At 33.9% G+C, this 14,633-nt stretch overlaps 2 protein-coding genes across 3 annotated transcripts in view; one reads left to right on the top strand and one right to left on the bottom strand.

The window, feature by feature from the left end:
• acsf2 (acyl-CoA synthetase family member 2) overlaps positions 1-8,640 on the top strand; it is a 32,053-nt gene extending 23,413 nt beyond the window's left edge. Inside the window, exons 11-16 of the mRNA XM_037754655.1 lie at positions 1,183-1,290; positions 1,765-1,916; positions 2,082-2,223; positions 2,428-2,538; positions 2,652-2,720; positions 7,950-8,640. Coding sequence (XP_037610583.1) covers positions 1,183-1,290; positions 1,765-1,916; positions 2,082-2,223; positions 2,428-2,538; positions 2,652-2,720; positions 7,950-8,012 — 645 coding nt within the window. The 3' untranslated portion in view covers positions 8,013-8,640. The remainder of the gene's footprint in view (positions 1-1,182; positions 1,291-1,764; positions 1,917-2,081; positions 2,224-2,427; positions 2,539-2,651; positions 2,721-7,949) is intronic.
• On the bottom strand, positions 4,477-13,551 carry armc7 (armadillo repeat containing 7). Of its 2 annotated transcripts, XR_005204650.1 has the most exons (5): positions 13,263-13,550; positions 11,111-11,254; positions 10,657-11,025; positions 8,500-8,574; positions 4,477-4,975 (listed from the first exon to the last, which is right to left on the bottom strand). XR_005204650.1 is itself a non-coding variant. In XM_037754664.1 (3 exons), exons 1-3 carry the CDS (start codon positions 13,348-13,350, stop codon positions 10,682-10,684), a joined length of 576 nt encoding a protein of 191 aa, XP_037610592.1. In that variant the 5' UTR covers positions 13,351-13,551; the 3' UTR covers positions 10,656-10,681. The 2 variants fall into 2 exon arrangements, 1 of the variants encoding a protein (XP_037610592.1); XM_037754664.1 differs by lacking the exons at positions 4,477-4,975; positions 8,500-8,574 and having other exon boundaries at positions 10,656-11,025; positions 13,263-13,551.
• Positions 13,552-14,633: the final 1,082 nt, after the last annotated feature.

Genomic DNA, 14,633 nt, shown 5'->3' with positions numbered 1-14,633 from the left:
GGTGTTAGGGTGAGAGGTTTGCAAGAGGAAGTCAAGTGTCTGTGAGAATTTAACCCTAAATGAGCAGGAAGACGACGCGGGTCACACTCTTTCTCTTTGCTGCATTTTTGCAGAACATAAACGAAGGACCGAGCTGGATGTGCAGACAAAGATAGCTTACAGGTGAATGTTTAACAACGTGGCAGGTCGGGTTCGATCCGTGCACGCTCCCAGACGTCTCTATTGTTTTTCAGTCTGCGGTGGCAGGAAAATGAGCCACTCCTGTGCAGCTGTTTTATAACCTCTAATAGTCTCCAGATGCTGTTTCAGGTCATAACAATTGCAAAAAAAGACACTTACAAAGGCAAGTTTTTAGATGCCACTTTACATTCCTGAGTGCATTCTTTCTTTTGAAATGGAGCGTGCTATTATGTAATGGTCTCAGTCAAACCTGTGAGCTGTTAAGGTGATTGTAGCTCTCAGGTTTCAACTGCTAAAGACGGAGTAGCTGAAGGTGTTTTTCAAAGTCTGTCGTCGCTGTGAAAGAAACTGAGCCACAAGCAGTCAGATCTGAGAACAAAGCTTTTGGTGTTCATTACACCTGCTTTTAATAAGAAAGGAAGGCTTAGAGAAAAAGTGCAGCAGCGCTTTGTTGACTGGCTCGGGTCAGTTTGGCTTCAGGTGGCTGCGTTTATAAGATGGATGGACCCACCCAGGATAACAGGAATCTAGAGTTTACTTAACAAATCTAGCATTTTATCGGGAATATCATCTCCTCCCTGATTTTCCAGGTAAAGTTCTGACCTCTAAAATGCCCTGCAGGTCCCGTTTCTCCACCACTCAACCAGTCTTTAACCTTTCTCTCTCTGATTGAATCTGCACCTGTGAGCACAGTAACAGTTTGTTTAATGCCACCAAGGAAAAACACTTTATTTCCCTCTGACTTTAATGATTTAGAGGACAAGTAGAAAGTACAGTAGTTGTGTAAATATACTCAGTTTAGAGCTGAAATGATTAGGCGAATTCAATCGGCAACTATTGTTTTCAAGGTCAAGGAGAGGTATATTTATCCTTTATAAATGTTTAATTATTTTTAAAGATGTTTGAGAGCTTATCCTCCGGTAGACGGTGAAGGAAAGCACCAACGTGTCCTACGGTACATCCTCCTCTCTGCTCACCACTTCCTGTTTGTGTGATTGACAGATTGGATACGGCACCACGGAGAACAGCCCCGTGACGTTCTGCGCCTCGCCGAGGGACAACCTGGAGAGGAAGAGTGAGACCGTCGGCTTCATCATGGACCACTTAGAGGTACTACAACGTTAAAACATGATGCAAAAATACATAATTACATGACCAGTTTATGTCTGATAAATATAACCTGCAACATCACCATCATGTCTTTTTATACACTTATTTTTTTACATATATATATATATATATATATATATTTATTTATTTATATATATACATATATTTATTTATTTATTTATTTATATATATATATATATATATATATATATATTTATATATTTATTTATTTATTTATATATATATATATATTTATATATTTATATTTATATATATATATACACACACATCATGTTTGTAAAAAGAGACATTTAAGTGCATTTGAATGTAACGATAACACAATATGATTCCACTGAAAGCTCATTGATATTAAATTGAATTATTGCCCAGAGTTATGTGTCATTAAGCATTGATTTTCATACCATAATTAACTTTGTGTTATAAGTAACTAATATATAATCGACTGCTCCACAGGCTAAAGTGGTGAACCCTACAACAGGAGAGGTGGTGCCTCTGGGGATGATCGGGGAGATTATGATTAGAGGATACTGTGTGATGTTGGAGTATTGGGACGACACGGCCAAAACAGAAGACTGCATCACTAAAGACAGATGGTACAAAACTGGGTGAGTAGAAGCTGTCACTTCCTGTGTTTCACTCATACTTATACTGCACAAAAACTTTATTAAACTACAGAGAAAACATCAATCTGAAAGTATTTGTAATAACAAAATGTGTAATTCTGAAGTATTTTATGTTTAGTTGCTGATGTTTAAATGGTTTTCTTGCAGAGACATCGGCAGCCTGGACGCGTACGGCTACTGCCGGATTGAGGGCAGGATTAAAGACATGATCATCCGAGGAGGAGAGAACATTTACCCGGCGGAGATCGAACAGTTCCTGCACACACACCCCAAAGTCCAGGAGGCTCAGGTGAGTTCAGCAGCCAGCGCTCAGAAAGCATTTTACAGGTTTTCTCTCATTCGCTTTGGCTCAATTCTTGAATGGGAATTATTTTTTTTACAATAGCTCAAATCTCAACAATATACTCCGTCGTACATTTGCACTATGCACCTTTTGCAGACATGCAATAGAGTTGTGATGTCCCATGAAACATGTTTGTTTGTTTGTCGTCAGGTGGTTGGAGTCGAGGACGCCCGTATGGGTGAAGAGGTCTGTGCCTGTATCAAACTGGTAAACGGAGAGGACTGCACTCCCGAAGAAATCATAGATTACTGTAAAGGACAGGTGAGGCCCAATCCCCTTTTTTAATATTATTTCATAATGAGCTGGAATTATTTTTTTTTTTTATCTTACTGTCAAACACGTTTGAACGACTCTGCTTCATCTGCTCCTCTCAGATCTCTCACTTCAAGATCCCTCGCTACGTACTATTTGTGACCAGCTTCCCGCTCACCGTTACTGGAAAGGTAAGAGCTCGTTCATTTTTAATTAATGTTTTCAACATACTATACTATGACTTTTAAATGAATTTCTTCAACATATTATATTATGACTTTTAAATGAATTTCTTCAACATATTATATTATGACTTTTAAATGAATTTCTTCAACGTATTATATTATGACTTTTAAATGATTTTTTTCCGACATATTATACTATGAATTCTTACATTTTTTTTCACTCACTATATTATGACTTTTTTCAACATACTATGAATTTTTATTTTTTTTCCAACATATTATAATATACATTTTTATGACTTTTTATGTTTTTATTATTTTTTCCGACATATTATACTATGACCTTTTTCACCATACTTTATGACTTTTTTATAATTTGTTCGACATACTATACTATAACTTTTTTTGAGATACTATGAATTTTTATGATTTTTTTTTGACATATTATATATATATATTTTATACTTTTCAATTATTTTTTTCGACATAGTATACTATGACCTTTTTTTTTTAATTTTTTTCGACATACAATACTTTTCATGATTTTTTTCCGACATACTACACTATGACATGCATCCAGAGAAAAACAGATAATTAGCAGCTGCTGTAACAGTCTGTGATAAATTAGTCCAACACAAGAACATCAACTCCCCTGTAGTTCTTGTGTTTCTCTCATGGGATGCTGTTAGAAATAATTCACTGTAGACATGGCGTTGTGTTTGAACAGACCTGCCCCTGAACGCCCCCAGACAGGAGGGAAAGGGAGCTATTAGCTCGTCTGCACGCACACAGCGTCCTGTTAGATGAACCCAGAAGGGCGGCGGACCTCGTCCCAAAGCAGTATATCAGATAAAACCAGCCCCTCGTTCAGATCACTTCATTTTACTTTATTCATAATTCACTCAGTATTACCAGAGCTTTCACAAAACATCAACACAGGGGTCACATTTGAAAACCTGTAGACTATTTTTGTCCTCTAGTAGACTAACTGCTTCCAGATAGGTGATACCATAATACTGCAGGCTGCAGGAGATGTGGATCACACCTCTCTGGAGCATTCGACCAAACAGTTGTGTTATGTTTGGGGATGCAATGTGATGCATCAGGGTGTCCGCTGGCCAGAGATCTTTAAAAAGTATTAAACGTTGACAAAAGCATTTTCACAGACTGTGTTGCATCAGTAAGGTTCTCCAACAGCACCAGAAACGCACGGACGTGATTATTTATAGCGACCACACCAATAATTCATCACATGTACTTAAAGTTTACTGTCACATTTTTATGATATATTTAGGACTAAGACTTTTTGACATTTTTCTATGGAATACTATAATATAGCTTTTTTGTGGCATTTTTATGACATGCTATACTAGGATTTTTTGTACTGACTTTTTTATGACTTTTTCCGATAAACTATACTACAATTTTTTTATGCTTTTTTGGACATACTATTCTTTGACTTTATATGCCTTTTTCCAACATACTATACTATGACTTTTTTATGACTTTTTTTTGACATACAATATTATGACTTTCTTTTTCAACATACTATACTATGAATTTTTTTCTTTACATTTATCGACATGCTATGCTATGACTTTTTTTTGGACATACTATAACTTTTTTATGATTTTTTTTATATACTATAAAATGACTTTTTCAGACTTTCTTCGACATGCTATGACTTTTTTTTTTTTGATATACTATGACTTTTTTTTTTTTTGATATACTATAATATGACTTTTATGAATAAATCCAAAAATATTTTTCAAGTTCTTTATTTTCATATACAAAATTACAGAGAAGCAGTGTCATTGGCAATAGAAATCTTAGATCTCAGACTCCCCTCAAAGAATGCTCATTAAATATTTGTGAAAAAGGAAAATCACAAACGTAAGAAAAAGGGAAACTGAGACAAAGTATTGCAAAGTTAAAATACAGGGATAACATATGTAAAATATAAAATATATATTTATGTTAAACAGGAATGGAATTTATGTACACACATGTGTAATGGGACGTAATAAAAATATATACAGGTTGTAAAACAATAAATAGAAGTATATAAATTTGAAGTGACAAAATGAAGGAAAAGAGACAATGATGTACTGATGAGTTCAAAAGTCCAATGGCCAGCGGGATGAAGCTGTCCCTGAGTCTGGTGGTGTTGTATCGACTGCTGCAGGTAGAACCGTTGGGCGGTTGGGGTCCCTAATAATCTTGTTGGCCACTATCACTGGGTCCTCCATGGATGGTGAAAACTGCCGAGCAAGTAAAATAAAAATATTATTATGTAGTATGTCACAAGAAAAGTCATAGTATAGCATGTCGAAAAAAAAGTCATAAAGTATGTCGAAAAAAAGTCATAGTACAGTATTTAAAAAAAAAAGTCATAATAAAGTAGGTCGAAAAAAAAAGTCATAGTATAGTATTTAAAAAAAAAAGTCATAATAAAGTAGGTCGGAAAAAAAAGTCATAGTATAGTATTTAAAAAAAAAAGTCATAATAAAGTAGGTCGAAAAAAAAAAGTCATAAAGTATGTCGAAAAAAAGTCATAGTACAGTATTTAAAAAAAAAAGTCATAATAAAGTAGGTCGAAAAAAAAAGTCACAGTATAGTATTTAAAAAAAAAAGTCATAATAAAGTAGGTCGAAAAAAAAGTCATAAAGTATGTCGAAAAAAAGTCATAGTACAGTATTTAAAAAAAAAAGTCATAATAAAGTAGGTCGAAAAAAAAAGTCATAGTATAGTATTTAAAAAAAAAAAAGTCATAATAAAGTAGGTCGGAAAAAAAGTCATAGTATGTCGAAAAAAAGTCATAGTATAGTATTTAAAAAAAAAAAGGTCATAATAAAGTAGGTCGGAAAAAAAAGTCATAGTATAGTATTTAAAAAAAGTCATAATAAAGTAGGTCGAAAAAAAAAGTCATAGTATAGTATTTAAAAAAAAAAGTCATAATAAAGTAGGTCGAAAAAAAAAGTCATAGTATAGCATGTCGAAAAAAAAAGTCAAAGTATGTCGAAAAAAAGTCATAGTACAGTATTTAAAAAAAAAGTCATAATAAAGTAGGTCGAAAAAAAAAGTCATAGTATAGTATTTAAAAAAAAAAAAGTCATAATAAAGTAGGTCGAAAAAAAAAGTCATAGTATAGTATTTAAAAAAAAAAAGTCATAATAAAGTAGGTCGAAAAAAAAAGTCATAGTATGTCGAAAAAAAGTCATAGTATAGTATTTAAAAAAAAAAGTCATAATAAAGTAGGTCGAAAAAAAAAGTCATAGTATGTCGAAAAAAAGTCATAGTATAGTATTTAAAAAAAAAAAGGTCATAATAAAGTAGGTCGGAAAAAAAAGTCATAGTATAGTATTTAAAAAAAAAAGTCATAATAAAGTAGGTCGAAAAAAAAAGTCATAGTATAGCATGTCGAAAAAAAAGTCATAAAGTATGTCGAAAAAAAGTCATAGTACAGTATTTAAAAAAAAAGTCATAATAAAGTAGGTCGAAAAAAAAAGTCATAGTATAGTATTTAAAAAAAAAAAGTCATAATAAAGTAGGTCGAAAAAAAAAGTCATAGTATAGTATTTAAAAAAAAAAGTCATAATAAAGTAGGTCGAAAAAAAAAGTCATAGTATGTCGAAAAAAAGTCATAGTATAGTATTTAAAAAAAAAAGTCATAATAAAGTAGGTCGAAAAAAAAAGTCATAGTATGTCGAAAAAAAGTCATAGTATAGTATTTAAAAAAAAAAAGGTCATAATAAAGTAGGTCGGAAAAAAAAGTCATAGTATAGTATTTAAAAAAAAAAGTCATAATAAAGTAGGTCGAAAAAAAAAAGTCATAGTATAGCATGTCGAAAAAAAAGTCATAAAGTATGTCGAAAAAAAGTCATAGTACAGTATTTAAAAAAAAAAGTCATAATAAAGTAGGTCGAAAAAAAAAGTCACAGTATAGTATTTAAAAAAAAAAGTCATAATAAAGTAGGTCGAAAAAAAAAGTCATAGTATAGCATGTCGAAAAAAAAGTCATAAAGTATGTCGAAAAAAAGTCATAGTACAGTATTTAAAAAAAAAAGTCATAATAAAGTAGGTCGAAAAAAAAAGTCATAGTATAGTATTTAAAAAAAAAAAGTCATAATAAAGTAGGTCGGAAAAAAAGTCATAGTATGTCGAAAAAAAGTCATAGTATAGTATTTAAAAAAAAAAAGGTCATAATAAAGTAGGTCGGAAAAAAAAGTCATAGTATAGTATTTAAAAAAAGTCATAATAAAGTAGGTCGAAAAAAAAAGTCATAGTATAGTATTTAAAAAAAAAAGTCATAATAAAGTAGGTCGAAAAAAAAAGTCATAGTATAGCATGTCGAAAAAAAAGTCATAAAGTATGTCGAAAAAAAGTCATAGTACAGTATTTAAAAAAAAAAGTCATAATAAAGTAGGTCGAAAAAAAAAGTCATAGTATAGTATTTAAAAAAAAAAGTCATAATAAAGTAGGTCGAAAAAAAAAAGTCATAGTATAGTATTTAAAAAAAAAAGTCATAATAAAGTAGGTCGAAAAAAAAAGTCATAGTATAGTATTTAAAAAAAAAAGTCATAATAAAGTAGGTCGGAAAAAAAGTCATAGTATGTCGAAAAAAAGTCATAGTATAGTATTTAAAAAAAAAAGGTCATAATAAAGTAGGTCGGAAAAAAAAGTCATAGTATAGTATTTAAAAAAAAAAGGTCATAATAAAGTAGGTCGGAAAAAAAAGTCATAGTATAGTATTTAAAAAAGTCATAATAAAGTAGGTCGAAAAAAAAAGTCATTGTATAGTATTTAAAAAAAAAGTCATAATAAAGTAGGTCGAAAAAAAAAGTCATAGTATAGTATTTAAAAAAGTCATAATAAAGTAGGTCGAAAAAAAAAGTCATTGTATAGTATTTAAAAAAAAAAGTCATAGTAAAGTAGGTCGAAAAAAGTCATAGCATGTCGAAAAATTTCACGAAAAAAAGTCATAGTATAATATGCTGAAAAAAGTCCTAAAAAAGTCATACACAAAATACATCTGTTAATCCTTCTGTGTGCATTCATTAATATTGAGACTGATCTGAATCTATACGTTCTAAGCTAACGAAAACCATTCTAAATTTCCAGTGATTATACACTAATGAAAACATAGTTATGAATTACTTATTAATTATTAAATTGTTACACCCAGTTAAAATCTTTTTCAGTACTAAACACATTTTTCTGTTTCTTTTCTTTCAGATCCAGAAAATCCTCCTACGTGAGACGGCTGAGCAGCAGCTCGGACTGAAGAAGGAAAAATAAAGACCTTGCGTATAGTCATATTATACACATTTCTTACCGTCAAAAAAAGACCAAAAACCAACAATGAATTCATCCTGCTAACAAGGATTGTGTGCATCCAAAGCCTGATATATCTCCTTCCTCTGTGCCATAGAGCTCCATTGTTGTCAGTGGGGGACACGTTCCTTCATTACAATGAACACACACACTGTCGTTTAAGTGGACTCAAATGCACTATTTACTGTTGTTTTAGAAATGTTTGTAAAAAACTATAGTGCTCAAATGTTTCAGGAAGTTACTGAGACTTTTTTAAAAATGAAACTATATATTTGTGACTTGTTTTTAAGATTCATATCTTCACCAGGAACCAATGGGTTTGCGGCGGAGGGTTGTTGGTTTTGGTCTTTCCTGGGATTTGTTGATAATAAGAAAAATATAGAATAAGACCATCTCATCCTTCAACATCCTCCTGTTTAGTAAAATAGGTGTAATAGAAATGAGAACATACGGTTTACTGAAGATCACCGCTGAACTTGTTGTAGATGTTGAATCGCTCAGTTCTCCACAGTTCTTCTTTTTTATCCTGCAAAAAGACATTAAAATATTTTTTACATCAAGTTGAAATAAACTTTGTGCCACATTATTAAAACCAGGAGTGGGTGTTTCTCTTTTTCCGGGAAGAATGAGGGTATTTTTGTATTGATCTCGGTGGCAGGTGCTCACCTCTTAAGCTCTTGGAATGCCATTCAGAAACACACACTTAGTGAAAATGAGAACTTTGTGGCATTTAAAATGAACGAGTATCACAGACACACACACACTCTCAAAGCTGTAAAGAATTTCCTCTCGAGTCTGAACCGGGCTACATGTGCAGTCCAACTGACGCTGGGCTGCAGGATCGGATGTCGTCGTCTGTCTAGACCTGAAGGACTCGGCCCAGAAATAGCTCTTAAGAGCCCAGAAGAAAACAAACGGCACCGCTGACTCTTAAGAAGGAACCTCAAGGTTTATTTTGCACTTTTTTATTTTACATATTTTGGGGTTTGGATTTATGGTATTCTTATAGAGAGTGCCAAGAGTCAACCAGTTGGCTTTAAAGGGATAGTTCGGATTTTTTGCATGAGGTACTTAGCCATAGTCAGTGTCAGACTTTGAGGTATTAAAGGGTCAAATTACTGTTTTTGTGCATGGAGTCTGGTGGCTTTGAAGAGAGCATAGATAAGAGCTTCAGTTCCCCATCGGAAATGGCTGTCTGACGGTGAGGTAAACTGGCGAAAATACTCTAAAATATAACGTACACTTAAACTGATATTGATATTTTTAGGTGTCTAAAATCTGTTTTGCTGATGCCCCCGTCCACAGTTGTACATTACTTTGCTCCCGTGCTGCTACTCCGTCATCTACTGTAGGTGATACACTGATTATGGAGAAGTAGCTCATACAACCACACTTCAAAACATCTGAACTATCCCTTTAAGGTGCTCCAGCGTCTGCTCCAGCTCTTATGAAATCACTTCAAAGCCAAAGGAATGTACATTTTGGGGGAAAATAGCTACTGATATTGATCCAACAGTCTGATTTTACAAGTGATATGTGGTCTTTTCTCTCTCAACATTTTGTTCACAACAATTTGGAAGTCAACTAAATTAAATTGTTCACATGTTTTGTGCCATTAGCAATCAACTATATTATTAATCTCTCACAAAACAGCACAACAGCCTTTAACTTCATGTCTCCCTCATGTGGTAAGAAAGAGCACAACACTTAAATGTAAGCATACGCTCTGACGTGCACTTTGATGGATAATGTGCAGAATAGCAGCCAATCATCTTGTTAAAGTGTTTTACAATCCCAAACTCTAATTTCAACATTAGATTCAAAGTTATAAAGTTTAAAAAAAAAAGACACTATATGGCCAAAACTATGTGGGCGATTAAGGCAAATGTTAATGCTACAGGATGCAATGATGTTTTAGACAATAAAAATATAATTTCCAACTTTGTGGCAACAATTTTTCTATGTCCTCTTTTTTCTGTTTTGATGTTTGACAGAGTTTGATGTGAAAATATGCCTCTAAATGCTGTGGAAACAGCATTTAGAGGCATATTTATAATAATTCCTCATTCAACTAAAGACCTAATGTTACATTTAATTTTCAATCAATGAAAGTGACGTTGTGTGACTCCCGTCATGGGGTGCATTCAGTGCACGTGAGGCAGACAGCTGTGGTAGCGCTGCTTTCTTTCTTTTTTCCCCACAATCAAATATTAATTTTGAATTAATTTAATATTATTATTTTTATTTTCGAATATCTGCTCTCTTTTTTACTATTCAAATATCTATTTAAATTTAGAATATTCGTTGACAGCCCTACAGAGCCCTGACCTCAACCCCATCCAACACCTTTGGGATGAACTGGACTGTGAGCCAGATCTGACCACCAACATCAGTGTTGGATCTCACTGATGCTCTTGTGTCTGAATGGGAGTAAATCCCTGCAGCAGTTTTTATCATCTGGTGAAAAGACTGAAACCAGAATAGTGGAGGCTGTGATGTTTGGGTGCTCATATTTTTGGCCATAAAGAGTAAAATATTTCTTATACTCTCACAGAGAGCAAACTTATCCACTTATATACAAAAACAAGGTATATATACACTTATATACCTGCATGAATGCCCCCATCTGTAACTTAGTCCTTGGGCAGCGGGATGCCGACTGCAGTCTGTGGTCCCTGCATCTGCTGCTCCGCCCGGGCCACCTGCTCCGCGGTGCAGCAGTCCTGCAGAAACACAGCGGCCAGGTTGCGCAGACGCGGGCTCTCTGAGAGGGAGAAGCGCAGCATGCACTGCAGGATGGCCGGATCAGTGATCTCAGAGCGTGACGAGGGCGTCGTGAGGTTCATCAGCGTAGTGATGGCCGACAGGACGGTCTCCTCCCTCTGGCTCGACAGACAGTTTGTGACTAAGCTGATCCCGCCGCTCTGCAGGATGACGCGTTGGCATGCAGGGTCCATACTGAGGTTACACAGCCCCCCTGAGGACATGACACACACACACAAGAGAAGTGAGACAGAATTCATGTCACAATGTAAAAACAATGAGAGATGACTGATACGCACCCATCCCAAACTCCACAAAGTTGTCATTCTCCTCAGTGAGCGCGTCCAAGAAGAGGTCAGCGACCTGCAGCTCCCTCAGATACTCCATGTTCTTTGGGTCGTACCCAAAGTTGGCCAGGTTAGCAAGCACCTGCTCCTTTGCCTCTGATGATGTGAAATAAGTTATATATAAAAGTTACAATAATATCTAATGGAACAAAATCATTAAAATTACAGCTAATATCAACTTGTCACAAACACACTGGCATCAGCACACAAGAGGCTGCAGGACAGAAATGCAAAAGAAGTATTTGAGCTTTTAGAAACAGTGAGGCCTTTACACAGTCTGCCCACCAGAGAGCGCTAACATGTTTTCAACTGTGAAATAAGGGATGAAATGAGTGGGACACAAAGCTATTAAATGTTAGTAAAATGCAGTGGTGTTTGATGCCCTGCCGAGGAGTATGCTGCAACTTCTTAAAGGTTCAGTAAGGGAGATTTCAATGTTGGATCCATTTAATAGTGGTATATACCTTGGAGAAGTTGACATTACCAAGAATAAATGCTCTAATAAATACATAAGGAATTGCATACAAGCTGTAACTCTGCCTCCAGGAAGATTCTTTTGGGCTTCACCTTATGGAGAAATTAATTGGCAGAAAATGTGGGTAGTTGGGGACAAATTCTGTCTCAATAATAAAGTTAAAGAAGTTTCCTTTAAAATGTTGCATCACATATATCCAGCAAAAAAGACATTGGAGAAATTTAGGATAAATATTGAGTATTCTTGTACTTTCTGTGAATAAGAAGAAGAAACAATATGTAATTGGTTTTATCACTGTATGAATACCAGAATATTTTGGGTGGATGTTGAATATTATTTAAGAAGGAAAACTGGACAAACAATTCAATTTCAGGAAAAGGACATTCTTCTTTGTTTTGATGAGAAGGATAAAGATTTTATGTTCTTTGTACAGTTGATTCTATTTTGGGGGAAATTCCACATTCACAAGAAGAGATGGTCAGACTCCAAACCAAATTTTGAATATTTTTATCAACAAATGAGGCAGTATGGCAGCACAATTAAAAACATTAAGAATAAGAAGGCAACCAGAACCAGCTATGTGTTTGATCAATTTCTTATGGACACATGAGTTTATTTTGATTTTGTATTTTTTGTCTCTGTATTGATGTATATATCTCTACTGTATATTATATTTACTTATGTTTTTTTTTTTCTTCTTTATTGTACCCCTGGCTTGAACAGTTTTGAATGTACATATTGTTATTGTACTAATATTTTGTTAATAAAAAAAAATGTTAACAGTTGAAAGTGATACACAGGTATACACAATGTCTCTTTTGAAGCACCCCTGCTGCTACTTTAACTTAAACTGACACATTTAGATACATTTAAATGAGTGAACATCTGGTTATATATATTGCCATTTACCTATATACATTATTATATTATTTTATAAGAATAACTAAAATCACTGAATCCACTCTTTTGAGTTAGTGAATTACATTTAAGAATGTGTTTTGCAGACATAAACCTTCACAGAATAGCTAAAAAAGAAGTCCAGTTGATAGTGATAGACACATTTTGACCAGCACTTGGGTTAGGGTAGGTTAAAATGTTGCAACCGAGTTGGGTGCCCTGAGGGGCACAGGGGGGTAGTAGTATGCCTTGTGGGCATTTTAAAAGGGTTCTTTTATTAAAACCATAGTTTTTCGGTTACATAACATAAAATATAATAAAGATAAAATTTATTAAAAAAAAAAAAAATTGAAATAATGAGATAAAAAGGGATAAAAAATATAAGAATTTAAAAAGATACAAAATTTAAAAAAGAGTAAAAAAATTAAAATATATATACCTAAACGACAATGACTCCCAAACAAAAATCACAAATCTGAAACTGTGTTTTAAAGACTCTTTATCACGTCTGGGCTAATCTAGTCCAGATCTGACAGTGTAGTGGTTTTTGAAGGAGATCTGGTCCAATGTGGTCTAAAAGTTAACTTTAACTTTCCCCAACAGGAAGTTAACTTCAGCTCGTAACTAGTTAGATATTTGTTATTTTCCAGAGATACCTCAAAGGCTCTTTAGAGTCCTCAGTGAATTAAACTTGTTGAATAATAACATAATAGAGTTTAAAGGTGTTCCTACCTTCACTGTCTGTGTCCTGGAACTCAGTGACTAAAGTCTGTAGATACTCAAACCGGTCTGAACCTTCAGACGAGCCTTTCTTCCACATCTTTAACAGGTTTATCTCAACATTAACTCCAATGTTCACTTAAAACCAGACAGTTAAAGAAACTAACGTCAACAGATCAAACACATGGGTTAGCTTCATTAGCTTAGCATTAGCTTAGCATTAGCTTCAGACAGCTTTCAGTCAGTCAACAGCTGGGTTCATTATTACGTCACTTCCTGTTTTGGTCCGTCTGTTGAATGTGTCCGTTTCCCCATTTCCGCCTAAACGTTATTAACAGTTTTAAAAATAATTAGTAATATTAACTAAAAAAAATCTGTCAAGCCACTTTAAAAACACATTAAATCACCATACACATTCTGGCACTAGTGGTTAAACGTGTACTATTACTTTTTTTGTAATTTGGTTAATAATAAGTGTTAGCCGGAAGTGGTGTTACGTGATTAACTGCACGACCAGAAGGAGGTGTTGTAACTAGCAGTAGCTGCTGGTCGCATCAAAGGTCAGCTAAAACTAATGTAGCTTATATTTCTGTTTATATTTCAGCCTGTGGCTTCATCTATTTATCTATAATGAAGCCGCATCAACTGTCTGCTGTAAAGAGGAGGACCAAACCCATTTTATTTGGGACTCTGATTGTGGGACTAGCCACTGCTTTCTTCAACAGGTGAGTCAGGATTTACTGCAAGTTGTGTTATTGCATGTTGTGTTAATGCATGTTGTGTTAATGCATGTTGTGTTATTGCATGTTGTGTTATTGCATGTTGTGTTAATGCATGTTGTTTTATTGCATGTTGTGTTAATGCATGTTGTGTTAATGCATGTTGTGTTATTGCATGTTGTTTTATTGCATGTTGTGTTAATGCATGTTGTTTTATTGCATGTTGGGTTATTGCATGTTGTGTTAATGCATGTTGTTTTATTGCATGTTGTGTTAATGCATGTTGTTTTATTGCATGTTGTGTTATTGCATGTTGTGTTAATGCATGTTGTTTTATTGCATGTTGTGTTAATGCATGTTGTGTTATTGCATGTTGTGTTAATGCATGTTGTGTTAATGCATGTTGTGTTATTGCATGTTGTGTTAATGCATGTTGTGTTAATGCATGTTGTGTTATTGCATGTTGTGTTATTGCATGTTGTGTTAATGCATGTTGTTTTATTGCATGTTGTGTTAATGCATGTTGTGTTATTGCATGTTGTGTTAATGCATGTTGTGTTATTGCATGTTGTTTTATTGCATGTTGTGTTAATGCATGTTGTTTTATTGCATGTTGGGTTATTGCATGTTGTGTTAATGCATGTTGTTTTATTGCATGTTGTGT

This window comes from Sebastes umbrosus, chromosome 20, assembly GCF_015220745.1.
Source record: "Sebastes umbrosus isolate fSebUmb1 chromosome 20, fSebUmb1.pri, whole genome shotgun sequence".
In the NCBI taxonomy this organism is placed as follows: domain Eukaryota; kingdom Metazoa; phylum Chordata; class Actinopteri; order Perciformes; family Sebastidae; genus Sebastes; species Sebastes umbrosus.
This window is presented reverse-complemented; position numbering and strand designations above follow the sequence as displayed.